The sequence below is a fragment of the Nymphaea colorata genome, chromosome 5 (genome assembly GCF_008831285.2).
Source record: "Nymphaea colorata isolate Beijing-Zhang1983 chromosome 5, ASM883128v2, whole genome shotgun sequence".
NCBI classification, from domain to species: Eukaryota; Viridiplantae; Streptophyta; class Magnoliopsida; order Nymphaeales; family Nymphaeaceae; genus Nymphaea; species Nymphaea colorata.
In genome coordinates this window covers 16,086,210-16,103,294 of record NC_045142.1, presented here as the reverse complement: position 1 = coordinate 16,103,294, position 17,085 = coordinate 16,086,210, and the positions used below count along the sequence as shown (strand labels likewise).

Sequence of the window (17,085 nt, the reverse complement as noted above, 5' to 3'; positions counted from 1 at the left end):
CTTATTTTCTTGCAACGAGCGCCTTGTTTACTTGGAAAAGGCTGCCCACTTAAATAGAAAAATAATTAGTTTGTCATATAACCTAGAGATTCGAGGACCAGATCATGTACGCTACCGCACAAATATGTTTCAGTCAAAAAGCGGAAAGCCGCTCAATTTACTCTATGCAGACATTCCTCACTGCCAACGATACTACAAAAGATTTTCAAATGTCAATCAAACAAATGACAAAGACCGACGAGGATCTCAGGCAGCCGTCCACCTCGACAGTCCATGCTGCATATGAATAGCTTTCACAAACTACAATGCGTGCAGAGTTGGGAGAAAAACACAGTAAAAGAATTATAAATGTCAATCATAAGCTCACTACTTTCCAGAGCCATCCATTGCAGACTCCAGCAAGTGGACAAATAGGGTGAAGCTCAATCGTCCAAACGTCTTAGCGCAGGACGGTCACACATCACTACCCATGAAGCACAGTAACTCACCAGAAAACTTTCCATAGATCCCATCCACCCCTAGCCCAGCATCATTAGTTAGAAAAATATCCGAAAGTGATTAAAAGTAGAAACAGGATTCTTTTTAATTCTAAATAATGCACAAAAACATTCTATAGTAATCTGTCAACCTCGAGTTTAGAAAATCCAATCAGTGCAATTCTCATTTTCACGTTTGCTACGAAGATGTCATTTCTGTGCTTTCTACTTGCCTTTCTTCATACATGAAGGACATTTGTATTGCTTTATACTCTCAGCTTTGGCAGGTGTTATTTTCACACACTTGCCATGGAACCACCGCTCGCAGATATCACACCCAATCCAGAACTCGTCTGCATTATAGTTACCTCCACAACTTCCACAAAGAGTCTCACTGTGTTCTTCATCATCTTCATCATAACCATCTAACTCGTCTGCCGGCTTTGAACTATTTTTCACCATCCCATCACTTGAACGCTGAAAACAAGAATCAGGTTAAACTTGATACATCGACCTAAAGAACGAAAGAACCATAGCTCCTGTTTACCTTTGTCGATGGTCTGGGTTTGCTTCCACTATCAGCAGCTAGCTTTTCCTTTGCTGGCTTTCTTTCAGACACCACTTCAAAGACAGTTGGCAAATCATTGATCATGCTGAAGAGGCGTTTTCTACAACGACAGCACAAGAATGATTGAAACATGAACAGCAAGCATGATTTCACCATTCAATAAATGTATTTCTATTAAATTATTCATCCACAGAAACACGATTGAGGCTGAAAATGTTTTTATAGAGGCACCATTCCTAGGTCTCAACCTAAAAAAGCACACCCCAGTGTACACGTGTTGTGTGTGTGTGTGTGTTTTTTTTTTGGGGGGGGGACAAAACTAATAACAGAAAAATATTTAACATTTTTTTTTTTTTGATGAAATTTAACATTTCTTAGTCTAAAACTAAAAAAATACATATTCATCAAGGCCATAAACATTTTGTTTAAACTAGTCATAGAAGTTGAGAACGCTACGTTGTTAAGGTACTACGCTCAGCCATGCAACAAGTCAACTCAAACCCTACGCGGACTTTGTGCACTATGCCCCACCAACCCACACACACCCCTCCTCCACCACCCCACCCCCCCACAAAAACCCCCAAAATAATAATAGTAATCAGTGTTGTATGATACATACGATACGTGGCCGATACGTACGATACGATACATATTTTTTACAAAATACGATACGATATACGCCCCGTATCGATTTCAAAAAATGGGGGCTGGAACCCCCCTTTTCGAGTTTTTTTTATAAAAACCCGGCCATTCTTCAATTTTAACCTAGAGATTGTGTCGCCGTGGAGGGAAATTATTGATTTTCAAAATGAAATCATTGATTAAACCATGGATTTATGCGTGGGTGGCTGATTCTCGTTGGGAGGAAAGACGAAGACATTTTTTTAAATCGTGAAGATGAAAATGAAGAAGAAGATGGAGATGAGGGTGAGAATGAATATGATGAAGATTATGAATGAGAGTCGAGAGTGCTTTCATTTTATATGTATTGACATTGAACATTTTCACAATTTCATTATCATACATCTAAAACTTGTTTTTTGATGTGGTATCTCATAGACTTATGGACCTTATGACATATAAATCTATGTGTTTTTTATGAAGAACATATTATTCTTGTTTTTTACTGATTATTTATGAATTTTTTGAATTTTTTTCTTATTTTTTATGATTTATTAAAAAAAAACGATACAGTTACGATACGTTACGATATTTTACGATACAAAGTATCTTAAAGCCAGACCGATACGGCTTATAATACGCTTTTGACAACATTGATAATAATAATAATAATATATTTTTTTTAAATTAACAACAAAACAGAAGCATTTGTTATTGTAGCTTGAAAGAAATCAAGCAAAATGCATAATAAGACTCATTGAACATTCCACATTATCATAATAGAGAAAATTCAGTAGTAAGTGTTTTGAGAGAGAAATTTAATAAAGTTGAACTAAGTTTTAATGGTTACATGGCATAAAGAGAGCAACAAGTTCAGAATGTAGCACCACTGCTCGCAATATTACAAAGCACACAAAAAACAAATTTCAGAAACACTAACTACTAAATTTCTAATCTAATTTATGAAACAAATAAAATCCTAAACCAAAAAAGTAACTTTATTGATCAAACCTTTTTCCCAAATGAACATACATCCTCAACATAATTATAACTTCCATGTTAACATGGCTTGTTATAAAACTGTCGTCTACTATAATTCAAATAAACAAGAGAAAGTATTAGAAAGACCAGCAAACCTTTAGAGCAACATAAAAAAAATAAGGAAAAAAATTTCTTAATAAAAACAGAATAAAAGAACGAAATACTTCAAAGAAGAAAAAGAAAAAAATATTTGCTCACAAGTCACAAGCAAAAGACAAGGGGAAATCAAGTGCCAAGGCAAGCCAAGACACCACCGTTGGACAGTCTAGGGGCCTGGCAATATTTTAAAAAAGATAGATACAAGTACATGAAAAACAAGCTGTAAAGAAAGGGCATGTACGAGTAAATTTAGGGAATCACATAGCTCCTTTTATTTTGGAAACCTGCCGTAAGACTGCCTCCTAGATTAATGCTCACTAGTTAGAGGCTGGAGCCCCAACTTACCATGAAATAGAGTCTATTTCGAAAGCCAACTAGTGACAAGGTCAGATTTCATGATGTTGACAATAACCACAACCACACACTTGAAAATAAGTAAATGACTGAACTAACACAATCAAGGTCCAGTAAAAACCGCACTAGGCATTCCTTTCCAACCTGCTTCTACATGTGAGAAGTACCCAAAGAAACGAAGTAGGTCCCTTGAATGTGAACATATCTATCAAAAGCTATATTTTACAAACTTGACCTTCAAATTGAAAAGCAACGTCTTTAAAACTCAAAAAATAACCACTAGAAAAATGCCATTAATTTCGATGGTGCAATGCAGATTTTATAGTTAAATGATACACCTCAAAAACTAGCCTCATTTGAGATTAAACCAGCTGTCTGTTGCATGTACCATATGATGTGTCGCTTAAAAATGTTGAAGGGAATACGGATTATGATTTAAAGTCCCTAGAACATGACTCAAACACATGATATAATGACCTAGCCCAAATTAATCTGAGCACTTGATCTGCAGATCCCAAGCAACTCAAAAGCACGCTTTAGCTCAGCATCCAAAGGGTTATGACCAAAAAAAAAAGCTAGTAATTAGGCTTAGGTATATATGAATACCATTTTTTTTCAAATTGGAAGAATATAAAACTATTCAGCATTTCAAAACTATGTCTACACAGGTGTTGGGTGCAGGTGTAGGCGCAACAAAGAGGGGGGGGGGGGGGGGGTAGATATATCCATACACACACATATATATATATATATATATATCTCACAGGGGTTGAGTGGCGGTGGAGGCACAATGATGGTGTGTGTGTGTGTGTGTGTGTGTGTGTATATGAAAACACGATATTTCCATTGTGGCATTTTTTCAAATATTGTGATTTTTTTCATTTTTTTCGTTTACTTTCCCATTTTTTTTCTAGCTTATCTTTAAATGGTGATATTTGTGACAATGGTCAATGTGGCCTATGAACAAGCAACAATGCATAATGTTTCTATGCATAGCTGCCTCCAAGTGTTCTTTCCTTTTTTTAAGGTTTTTCACATCCTATACATCATATCCATGTCCAACACCAACACCTGTGTATGTTTCCATGCAACATAGCAGAAAATCCTTAGAACTCGTTTACTTTGGCATAATACCATACTCCAAGAACACTGCAAAATAATGGGCCCCCAACCGAAATGCAAACATTGGACATATAACATGCTTCTTTCATTCCTTATCTAACAAATCACGCGTTCCACTCAAATGAGTGGAAGTCGTTGGAGCACACCTGCATAAATGCAACTGTTCCTTTCATGCAAACACAAACAGTGCATGGTCTATGGCCAGAATCTTCTTGTCATAATTGTCATACCATCATTTTCTTTCTTTTATTCAATATCAACTTTAATTCTTCACTACATTGAAAAAGGTAATATGTACATTATTTGAACAGTCAAAAGGATTCATTTCATGAAAGTTGCAAGCTTGCCATCGGAAGTGCTCAATGATGTTTCAAGATGCTACTTTCTATTCAAATATGTTGTACGAAACATGCGTGGGCCCCCAGGCTTGGCTGGATGCCAAGGCTGTCTGTTCCTAAGTAACATGCCATCTTTGAATGCTTAAGCCATCAACTAGGAGCACTTAACAGATTAGTTTTGTTTGTTCAGCAACCTAGATTCTTCTTCTTATTCTTTCTTCTATTGACTGACAGTTGCTCTTTCTTCTTCAGTTTTGTTTGTTCAGCAACGTAGATTCTTCTTCTTATTCTTTCTTCTATTGACTGACAGTTGCTCTTTTTTCTTCTTCATCTTTCATGATCTGAGTCTTACTTCTTCTTCTTCTTCTTCTTTTTTCCTTTGGGAAGCACACTAGTGTTGTGTGTACTACCTTTTTATTTATTCAGCTTATTAGAATGGTGATAGAAGGTCATTTTATGGCGAGAAACGCTAACAGGGAGGATGTGATTATGTTGAAGATTTATGTTCCCTTTTTCTTAAAAATATTAGATGAGCAATAGTAGACTTGTAGAATTAGAGATCTAATGATATTTAGGAAATAAGACTATTTAACATCCTCAATAACTTCTGAACAAAGTGGTTGAAATAGTAAGTAAAGTTGCTGTCTTTGTGCTCTATAACATTTAAACTTTGATTATCAACATTGTTAAGTTTTTTGTCAAACTTTTAATGATGTGATGAAGTACTAACATGGTAGTGGTGTTAATTAATTTTCGATGCCCAGCCCTTTCAGCTTAACCCACTCCCGAGCTCGGACCCTTGGTTCGACAGATCACAACCCGCCCCCTAGCAGTTTTGGTTCCAATCCTAAAAAGGCTAGGAACCAGGACAATCATCTCATTAATGACCCCCTTTACAAACCCTTGAAGATTCCTCACAATCTTCGATACAGGACTAAACATTTGGGGCGTTACAATGCAACCCCCTTAAAGCACACGCGTCCACGCGTGAGGGGCCCCAGGTCCGAGTGTTGAAACTGCTCTGATACCGCTATACTACAACCCGATCCACTCCCGGGCTCGGGCCCCTGGTTCGACGGATCCCAACCAGCCCCCCAACAGTTTCGGTCCCAATCCTAAAAAGGCTAGGAACCAGGACAATCATCTCATTAATGGCCTCCCTTTATAAGTCCTTGAAGATCCCTCACAATCTTCGATACATGACTAAACTTCTGGGGTGTTACACTGCCTAGGCTGCGCCTAGTTCTTTTAATAACAAAGTTATTCACAAATCTCTTTTTCTTTTTGCAGTTCAAACATTTCTAAGATTGAAATTATGATTATTTTGAAATTGACACCATTGGTGAGTTTGATGCATGCAAATCCACTGCTAGCCAACTACATTCAATCAAAACATCATGTAGCATGGTGTAGTTGTCAAAATCAGAAGTTGGACATCGTCCGATCAAGACCTGAAAGGGAGTAATCAGGACTAGTAAATCTGAGTCCTTCCAAGTCACTGATAGGACACATAAATACACACACACAGACATACACTCCTCAACACAAGAAAAATAATAATTTATAAATTATAATACATATTTCCAAATGTTAAAGCAGATATATTACACACAATAAAACATGTACACAACATATAGTCAGACAAAACATGTATACACAGTTAAAAGAAATTGTGAAAAGAGAAAAATAACACAACACTACTAGGCACATATGTCTTATATGTTAGAGCAAGACTAGAAACCACCATGTGGATATTGTCATCAATACATCTTCAATTCCTATGTCACACAGGTACATATGAAAGGTCCAAGTACCTGTGTCGGTATGTAGGACAATGACATTGTGTATGTAGGTACAGCTGCTTACTATTTTAATTTTAATTTTTCCCTTCTGTCTTATTTCCATTCTATGTGTTGGATCCCAGGCACCAAATATGAACTTAATATCACAATGATTGGACCTATAATTGACTCAAATATCCAGTCTGGAAATCAAAACTTGCCAAAACTTGCCCTACAGCCAAGCTGTGATCCCTACCAAAAAAAAAAAAGGCTATCAAGCAGGGAATAGATAGTACTGGACTCAAGCATATATATGCCCCCCACTACATCTCGAGCTCTTAGACACGAGAGTGTTTGCAAGCAACTCTCATCACACTTGAGATGTATGAAACTTCTATTATCCCATACAATATGTTAAAGCATATAAGAAATAGATAATTGCCAACTTATACACCTGCTTCTGATGACCTAAAACATTTTTCATTTTGGTATAATTTTTTTTTCTTTATCTCTTTGCTTATAAAAGTCATACTTAGTCCTCAAATATATTGTAAATTGCTCTACACTTTCTTCGCATAGACAAAAAGTCTATCTTGTTATCTTCAAATGCGACAAATGGTTTTTGAAGGTTCAATTCCAAATGTAGAAAGTAACCACACTTAAAATTTTCACAGATAATCATGGCAAGCATGTCTTAGACTCTTATGGATATTTGGGTTTCAACTTAAGTTCCTGCACGGCTGCAACCATATTCAGCTGCATTGACACAGGATTTTGCGGTATCATGTAACATAGAATTTAAATTTAATCACCTGAAAGTAAGAGAAATTTACAAACTCACTGCTCAACTTATGACATCTAAAATAACCTCCTAATATTTAAAAAATTACAAAAAACTGCCTCACTTTATAACATAATTCAATTCACACTTCATGAATAGAAAACATGAAAATATATTCAGAAAGAGCATTTTACCCTATGGGGAGGAATGCAAGTAAAGAGTTTTCCACAATCCATAATTTTGCTTTTTCCTTGTGATTGTAGAGACAAAAGGTGTGTGTGTGCATGACAAAGACAGAGGGATGTGAAATTGTAGAGCAATTGACTTAACAAATGTTATGTTATGTTTTATTTTAAAAGCAAAATAGTTCTTTAAAATATATTGTAATATCTTTATTTAAAAGGTGTGTTTTAGTGAAATATTCTATAAAACAGGTGGCTCTTTGTAATTTCTCAAACACAATAGGTAGTTACTTGTAAATACATCAACCCTTCCAGCAGTAATCATAAATTTTCAAAAATTACCTTTAGAGTTTAGAGTAAGAATAACACCACAGATGGCCTATTCTATTACAGGATCTCCCTATCACACAGAAAAGTAAAACAATAGCCGTTTCAGACATGGGTATGGACCAATTGTGTTTTCTTGCTTAAATTCGTTCTTTTTCCCAAATGCAAAGGTGGTTGCATGAACTGGTCTATGTTTCCATTTCCTCACTGGATTAGTAAACCTGGCAGGGCATTCACAAGTACTTCAATCAAAGTATACATTGCACATTCAACAAAAATTTCAAAAGTTAAAGGGCATCTGGGTATTTACCACTAAAAATATGAATGTTGTTGATCGGGACGATTTTTGTTTTCTGGCAAGAAAGAAGTACCGTATAGTATAAAAATTGACTTTTTAACTGGGACCATAAGAAAAAGTATAACTCAGACAAACATTTGTCGGATACTAAAACTAGTTTGTATTACAGTAATAAGAATTCCCAAACCTGATGCCCTCTCTCACTCCCTCCAGAGCACATGTAGTGAATCTAACTGCAATAGGTTTCTACAATCTGGCATATAATACCACAAAACTCTCCATTGTTATTTATTGCAGACATGTTCACATCTCATAAAAAACCTAGTTACTGCATATTCAAAGCTCCATTCTCATATAAGAATGTTCAATACTTCATTATACTTGTTTATAATTTATGAGCATGGAATCCTAATCTTCAACTATTATTTGATTTTGTTTTCACAAGATTGACAAAGATGGGATGTGATATGTTAGAAACTGAATCACGTGGACACTTTTTCTTGGTCAACGTATCCATGTGGGCATGCATGGACATGGATGTGTGCTTGGACACTGATATGACACGATTTTGACTGTCACCACACCTAAGGCTGAGAATTACAAATGCTTTTATAAGAACATCAGTAGCAAACTAAACTTTTCATAAATCTTTTCTGTAACCTTTTGTTTATATTTTTTAGTCTTCTGAATTTTCAAGAAAAACAAAATTTTTAGTTAATACCAAAGAGAAAACCTCGTTGATACAAGCCTGAGATGGATATTTGTGATGATGTGTCTCAGAAAGCAAAGGACTTAAAGCAAAAGAACCTAGGAAATCATTGTCATCATGTTGAAAACAAGTTGATGTTTAACCAAGCAGTGATAGATCTAGGAAAATATAAAAGCTACGTCCCGTACTAGATAACATGATTAACATTGTAACGGCACAGCCGAAAATTAACCTATATATTTGATTCAATGTATCCAATCTCAACTCTTCTTGCAGTTATTCACTTTCAGATACAGATGACAATCATTGAAAACAATAGCTAAAAGAAGGAAGGAGAAAATTGGGCAAGATGCAACTTAAACGTTTCTCGACACTAATGTGTAGCAAGATGGTCAATGATGTTGATCATGGACACATCAACAACCAATTCGTGACCCAACAGAAGGAAGAAATCCTCTTCCAAGAGAAAACACAAACAGCATGAAAAAACCCACCTGTACATTGATTGCATGCTTTGCATAAGGGCCCTTCTCAGTTGAAAGTATGCAATGGTTTAACAAAGAAGAGTTATGTTCCACAACAAAACTTCTTCTTTTCCTAAACGGACACATAAATTTGTTCATATACTTTATAATGAAAAAGTTGCAGCCTCAATAAACACCTGAGACAAAACATAAACGAAGATGTGTGAATCTTCCAATAACCATGACCTTGGCTCGAACGAGGGACCTACAGTTGTCGACCATGGGACTGTAAAAGGACTAGATGCCGAACTGACAAACTTACAACCATCAGGCTGTAAAAAGAATAGATGACAAACTGACGATTTGTATTGCTCGGAGTTTCAAAATGCTTCTAGTTCTACCTTTCTTTGTTACTTAGTTTGAAGCACTCAACAAGCATAAGAAACGATCGATCTACAGGTCATATTTACCATACTCTGTTCTTCTTCCTTCCATCTTCTTTAATCTTAGAATGCACAAAGAAAATGCAGATCTGAATAATGTGACGTGGCACAGAACAAAGTTCGACAAGCAGAAGCTAGCTCAAGCGTCCAAAGTTTCAGGATTATGCAAAAAATTGAAGTTAATCGAACTTTACCTCTCGTTGCGGTTGAAGCGAGCGCCATGATAGAAAGCAACAGAAAGCAACCACGAGTCGCTGTGCACAGCAACAAGCGATAGCCAATCTTTGCGATTCATCCCGTCCCTTGCAAAATTAATCCCCAGAGCAGGTTCCGGAAGCTCCGGCGGAACTTCCTCGGCTGGCAAGTTCACCTCCCACGATTGATCTGGGTTCCCGTACAGGCATAGATTCTCCTTATCTACATCCACAGCGTGTCAATTTCCAGGAAAAACAAAAAACCAAAGAAAAACCGCCCACGACTTCCTCTGGCACGCCCATGACGTTCGGCCCGAAAAGACGAGGGGAAAACCGTCAAAGCAAGTTATTAGATCTAGAGGGACAGAACAACTCACCGGGATCACAAAGCGAGTAAAATTCATCAACATCTGAAAGAAATTCATAAGCAAAAACATGAAGATTTTTTTCCCAGTAAAAGAGGAAGGAGAACAAGAATGTGAAACTCTCTCGACTCGGCCACTACCGTAAGTTAGGGCTCGGATGATTCCACTACGACGGCCGCTGTAGTCCTTGAAGATCTCTTCGACGCTGCGAGGGTTCGATGAAACGGAAGCCATTTCCATGCACCTGTTTCCACCTCCGCCTCCTTCCCTCGCTCGGTCCTCTTCTTCCTCCTCTAAACGCTCCGCTCCTCCCCCTCAGAAGTGAAGCATTGAGCAGCTGCTTCCTTCACGAGGCCACCGTCATCTGATGGCAACAAGATCTGGTGCTCTCATGCGACAATTACCTCCCGAACAGCCTTCTTCTCCATCCTCCGTTTGCTTCCCTTGCCAGTTCCCCCTTTTTTCTCCTCTCCCTCCCTCCCTCCCTCCTTTTATCTAACTCTCTTGAATTGGTCGTAGGCGAGGACCTGCCCTTTCAAACCAAAAGCAGGTTTTATCTCAAACCAACCAACACGGCCGCGTGTAAGGGTCCGGGTCCGCCCCATGAGGCCATGAGCCTCCACAACAGGGTTTCGCTTTCGCCCACAGGGGCATAGTCAATCGGCCGTGCCTACTCACACCCGCAAAAAAGGAAATGGTATTCTGTAAATGCTTTAAGTTGAGGTGATGTTGGTAGAAATAGATTAAATACGAAGGTTCTTTTGAGACTACCAAATTTGAAGGACGGGCACGTGATTAAGCCTAGATAACGGGCTCCGGTACTTATGGGGGCACCCGATATTCGATCTAATTAAGCCTGGGTCCGGACACTCAGCCCGATCCAGTTCGAACTTGGGCCTCAAAAAGCCGGTCCGAGATTCAATGGAACAGAATTTGGCTTGATTAGTTTTTTTTTTCAATTTTTTTATTATTATTTTAATAATATTATTATTATATTATTAAATATATTCAAAAATTTTATTTTATATTTAAAAATATTTTTTTTTAATCGGGCTCGAGAATCGGATATCAAGCCCAAATTCAGACTCCAGTTTGGGGAGTCAGGTCAACCTGGCCCGACTTTTATTGTTCCCTGATTATCTTACCCCCTCGAAAAACTCACCAATGCGCCAAATGATGAAAAAAACACTCAACTATCGAATGACAATTATCTCTCTCTTCATTCATATTAGTATAATCGTGATCATGCCCTGAGCCACGACCCGTCAGTCCGAACCATTGTGTCCTCTACCTCTTAGCTTGTATTCATCTCTTTAGCTCTACTGGTGTTCCATAAAACCATAGAAACATGTGAAACACTGTTGTTCACACATCATTTTTTTTTTCAAATTCTTTTTAATGGCAATTTTGAAAATTTTTAAGAAAATTTTTGGAACGTAATGGATATATGCCTAATCCAATCTAGATCCAAGTCTAAGAACCCCTTGCAAAAAATCAATGAAAAGTATAGGTGAAATTCCAAGATTAAGTTTGCCTAATCTAATCTAGATCCAAGTCTAAGAACCCCTTGCAAAAAAATCAATGAAAAGTATAGGCGAAATTCCAAGCTTAAGTTTAAGATCGATGCAAATCAAGATTTAAAACTCAAATTTTCAATCAAGATTGAATTTTTCTTTAGTGAGAATTAAGTTCTTATTCCAATGTGAAAAGAGAAAAATAAGCATGACTTTCTCTCTCTTTCTCTATTCTCTTTCCAAAAAAATCTAGGAATGAATCACTTAGAACAATGATTTTCTCAATTTTCAAAAAAACTATTTAAGAAAAAAATTTACAAAAATCCCAATCTAGATTTAACTCGGATCAAACCAGATCGAGTTAATCAATCCCCAATTCAAACGAGTCAAAAGACTTCCAATTTTGATACGCCATGATAAAGCGCTTGACACTATGTCAACAATGATTTAGACCAATCAAATAAATAGTAACTCAAGTGAGCATACTCTATTCAAAAAGTTTCCAAATTAACTAATTAAAATTTTCAAAAATAATGAAGAACCAAAAAGGCATTCAAAGAATAAGTCCTTCATCCTCATCTAGAATTTCTGAAAAAGCAAACGGAAAAGTTAAAAAAAGACTTACCCCTCTCACTCATTTGAATTTCAAGAAAATTAGACAGTATTTTTAAAAACCAAAAAATTAGGACAGCCCATTTGGATGTCCCCTCCCAGCTGGTTCCAAAGGTGGAACCAGTAAATTCTAGTTGAATTGGAAGGAGAACCAGCCATTAAAGATGTTCCCATTTCTTCTTCTTTCTCCTTGAGTTCTAAATAGTTGGTCGAAGACCAGATTTCCATAGCTGACAGGAAGAGACAACCCTTCCATGCTAGCTTGATTTTCAAGCTAAGCAAGATAGACAATGAAGCCAAAGTTGGAGAGTTGATTGGCAAGAGCCAAAATCATGGAGATTCTTGGCCTTCCAAAAAAATTGCGTAGCACCAAATCATGAATATAAGCCATCACTTACAAGCAGCTAAGGACCCTGGCAACTATCTCAAACAGCTCACTCAAGCTCCCATGCCACTCCCCCATGTCATTTTCTCTCAGGCTCTTCCAAACTCTCACGTCCCTATCTTCTAACTCCCAAGGTCTCTCCAACCTCTCTTGCCTGGCCAAGAGACTTTTGGTTCCCTGGCTACAACAGCCATCAAGAGGAGGACGTCAGCCTTGGATACAAGCTTGTTTGGCGTCAACTTGAGCTAAGCCCAAGGCGCCATCAACCAAGCTTCCTAAGCAGCTCCAGTTCTCCAGCTGGTCACTCCCACCAAGGCATGGTCAAAGTAGGCCTTATCAGCTTGATTCTAACTCATTACAAGACAGCAACTAGATGCCCCTATTCGGAACGTCCTAGCCTAGCCGACCTAGCTTAGACGTCTCCTCCAATCAAGGAGACTCAACCTAGTCGCTCCCCCATCCTAGGCATTTCAGCCTAGTCAACCACCTGCTCAAGGCATCTCAGCCAAGTAGGCTCGCTCCCTAAGGCGACTCAGCCTAGTCGGCCTTTAATCAACCCATGTTCTACTCCAGCTGGAAATGTGCTCAAGGTGCCACCAGAAAACACCTTCCAAGCTGGTTCAGTCCAGCACCACCTAGCTGCTTAAGGCATCTTAAAGTCAGACTCAACCAAGGCAGGCTACTCAGCTCACTAGCTGCCCTTTGTTCAAGTCGACTCCAGTCTTAACACTCAGTCCAACTCGCAGCTGTTTTGAAAAGCATTTTAGTCTGTCATTACCTCAAAATTTCCAGCAAATCAGGTCAACTACCTCTCTAACTTGCATGAAATTTAATTACATTGTCATGCATGTCTGATTTTTCCAAAAAGAGTGAGGATCGGCCTCATTCAGCAGGCTACCAACAGGGTCAAACAGACTCCACCATGGCATGCCTTGCAGCAGCCTCCTTTTCCTACCAAGTTAAAAACCAGGTTTAAACGCCCTTGATCAGCAAGTTGATTTTCAGCTTACCAAATGGTGGTGATTCATCACCATGATCTAAACCCTAACCAGTCCCATGGTTTGAGGTCTTTGCCAAGTCATTTCTCTCAAAATGGCATCTATCTCACTCTTCTAAAACAGTAACTTTCATGCATGAATTTTCTCATTTTAATCCTCATGATTTGTGACATTTTCCTAAGCATTACCTTACTGGAAATGATGAACATTCCATGTATGCCTCTTCATGTGAATGACGAATGGAAATGGCAAATGAATCATGGGTTTGGGCTAGGATTTCTCATATTTTTTTTCAAAAGCTGGGAATGATATCCATTTGGGTCAATACAAAGAAAATGTATATGTTAATGCATATGTGCATGCATTCCTACGATCGTCCTAACCCATTTGTGAAATCTGTTTTTCCAAAAATTAGAAAATGATATTTCCAAAATCTGATTTAAAGAGGTCCCATTGCATGCAATATTGGAGGAACACTACCATGGTTTGGGGAAGAATGCTATCCCTTCATTTACGTAATTGAATGAATGAATGCAAAGAGAGAGAAAGGAATGAAGCATGGATGTTTTCTTGAATATATGATGAATTCGATCTCATAACCTTGCCAAAACAGTTCCACCAAGGATTGGATTTACTCAATCCATGAGTATGATCCATCTTAATATGGAACAAATAAAAAAAATGAGCTCATTTCAACTTATCACATTTCTGAAATTTTTAGAAATATCTATGATTTTGAAAATCAATTATTAACAAGTTCATCTAGCTGGGTTTCAAAAGAAGTTACTAGATCCAAAACAAACGTCTTGATCAAATCCAAGTTCATTAATACAATCATATTCCTACCAAACATGTATGGAAACATGCACTCCTGAAATCACTTAAAAAAAAAACAATGCAAGCTATTTATCATGCCATTTTCAATTCAAAATCAATCTTACAAAATTGCCACCCAATACCAAGAATTTTCAAAGGTTAGGTTATTGATCTAAGAAACCCAGTCGGCCAACACTTTATGCCAAAAACAAGTTGAAATCAACTTGTCCAAACCTAGTAAGACATTTTTCATAAGCAGTAGGAGAGGGACGATGATCAGGTGGTGACACACCAGTTTCCTTGTGCATTAAAAAGGCCAAAGTCAGGTTCTCATCCTCCACAAACAATTAGGGGACAACGATCTCATCAACCATAACTAACATTCAAAAACTACCATGGATGTAGAAGATGAAATTGTGAGGTTGTGCCTATTACACAACCACATCCATGGCATGATTGATTGGCTAATACCCATGCATCTTTTATTGCACCACCTTCTTTGCCATTGAGGACTAAAAACTTGGAATAAATTTGCATATTTATACATGCCTTTAAAAACTACCCACATTCAAATTTGCATGTTTGTACATACATTTAAAGCTTTTAACATTCATAATTTCCCTTTTTGTTTACTGGACGATTGATTTCATTTTTTTCCTATCTTATTCGTTAAAATATTTTCTACTCAAATTTGTCGTTGGATGATAGTACAAAATTGCCCTTTTTTTTGCATTGTTGACAGGTGCTTGTTGTGCTTATTGATGATATTTATACGTATGAAACACCTTGTGGCACATAAGTCTGCATGATGCCTTTACTAGTGGAAGTCCTCTATAGCTGGTGAAACTTCTCCTCACTGATGAAAAAAGATAATACATTAAAAAAGTCATTTTTGTCACAAAGCGCATGCCTGGTTGACAACTATTCTGCTAGAAAAGGTCTTTTTTTGCTTTATCATTTGTATTTGTCAATGTGCATTTCTACACGTACTTCAACCTTGAACAATTCTTAATGAATGGAGCCTACCTGCTAACACCTAAACCTATAATTTACCAAGAATAATTATCTTAACTTAAGGATGTAAGATGTACCCCATAAATCCAAAAACGCATGTGATAGTGGTAGTCAATGCTAATTGCTAGCAGCTGTTTGAGAGACTCATTGATTGAAGTTATCTAATTCATTTAGCATTCTAAAAAACTGGTAGTATTTTTTTATAGTGATCTAATTCAAATTTATAAAGCATAACTTTGAGTAGTACAAGAAGCATATGATCTATACAACTAAGCAACCACTCAAATGTTTTCAGGGCCATTTACCTCTTTTGGCTCCTGACATCAGGCATTTGACGAGTGTGTTTGGCAACTTCCTCGGTCTTGAGTTTTGATATAAGTTTGGCAATTATTTTGTCATTACTAGCAAGGGCTTGTTGAGCCTATTGGTTTTATTTACAGGTATGCAACAACTTTTGTTTTTCTTTACTGGCAAAAGTCTTCTATTGAAAGTCATCGTTTTTGCTGGTGAAAAGAAGTAATATAATTGAAAAAGTCTTATTTTGGCCATCAAAGTCATGCAACTGTTTCGCTAGTGAACGTGTCTTTTTTTTTTTGTTGCATCATTTGCAAGCAGCCATTCGAGACACATCAATTGAAATTGACTAATTTATTTGGCATTCCAAAAACTAGTAGTGTTTTTTATAGTAATTTTTAATATACTTCATACATAAACCTAAGTCTACAAAGCATGTCTTAAAAATACGAGATTACATATGGGCTATATAACAGTGCATCAATTGCAGATGTTGTCAGGGTTGTTTATCTTTTTTGTCTCTTTTCCTCATGTATTTGAGGAGTGTCTTGCGCAACTCTCTTAATGTTGCAGTTGTATTTCAGTACAAGTTTGATAAAAGGTATTTCCATTGCTTGCAGGTACTTGTTATGCTTCTTGGTGGTAATTACACGTATGACATGAAGTACATCATTCTTCTTTAGCGAAAGTCTTTTAAGTCGATAAAGTCTTCTCCACACTAGTGAAGAACAATAATGCAATAAAAAAAGTCTTATTTCCACTGGTGAAGGCTTACCACCATTTCTCTAGCAAATGGTTTTTTTCTTGTTGTATCATTTGTGAACAACCATTTGGAAGACACATCGATTGAAGATGTACAATTTGTTTTACATTTCAAATATAATCCATACATGAATCTAATGTAAAGTTATAAAACATAATTTTTGAATGTTACAAGATTACATATGAGCTATATAATTGCCCAGCTGCTGCAGATATTGTCAGGGTCATTTATCTCTTTTGCCCATCTCCTTCAGGTATTTAAAGAGTGCCTTGTGCAACCCTCTCTAGGCATATCTTCTTGGGTGAAGTCCATCGATTGGAGTAGAGAAGCAGACTCCATGTACTTGTAGATTGACACCCATAGTCAAATGAATTATTCTACATGGGCATTTGAAATGTAGAACATATTTGACCAATGTTGTGCCACCCTCCACAATGCTGGAAACAATATCTTCATCACATAAATATGCATCATATTGAAAAATATATTTGTCACTTGAAACAATATAATACATGAAGTGTTTACC

General features: G+C 37.1%; 1 protein-coding gene across 1 annotated transcript; it reads right to left on the bottom strand.

The window, feature by feature from the left end:
* Positions 1-558: 558 nt before the first annotated feature.
* Positions 559-10,641, bottom strand: LOC116254331 (PHD finger protein ALFIN-LIKE 1-like). The gene is made up of 5 exons (XM_031629669.2): positions 10,304-10,641; positions 10,176-10,208; positions 9,799-10,021; positions 1,024-1,144; positions 559-953 (listed from the first exon to the last, which is right to left on the bottom strand). The coding sequence occupies exons 1-5, from the start codon at positions 10,401-10,403 to the stop codon at positions 702-704; spliced, it is 729 nt and encodes a 242-aa protein (XP_031485529.1). The 5' UTR covers positions 10,404-10,641; the 3' UTR covers positions 559-701.
* Between the last annotated feature and the right edge of the window lie 6,444 nt (positions 10,642-17,085).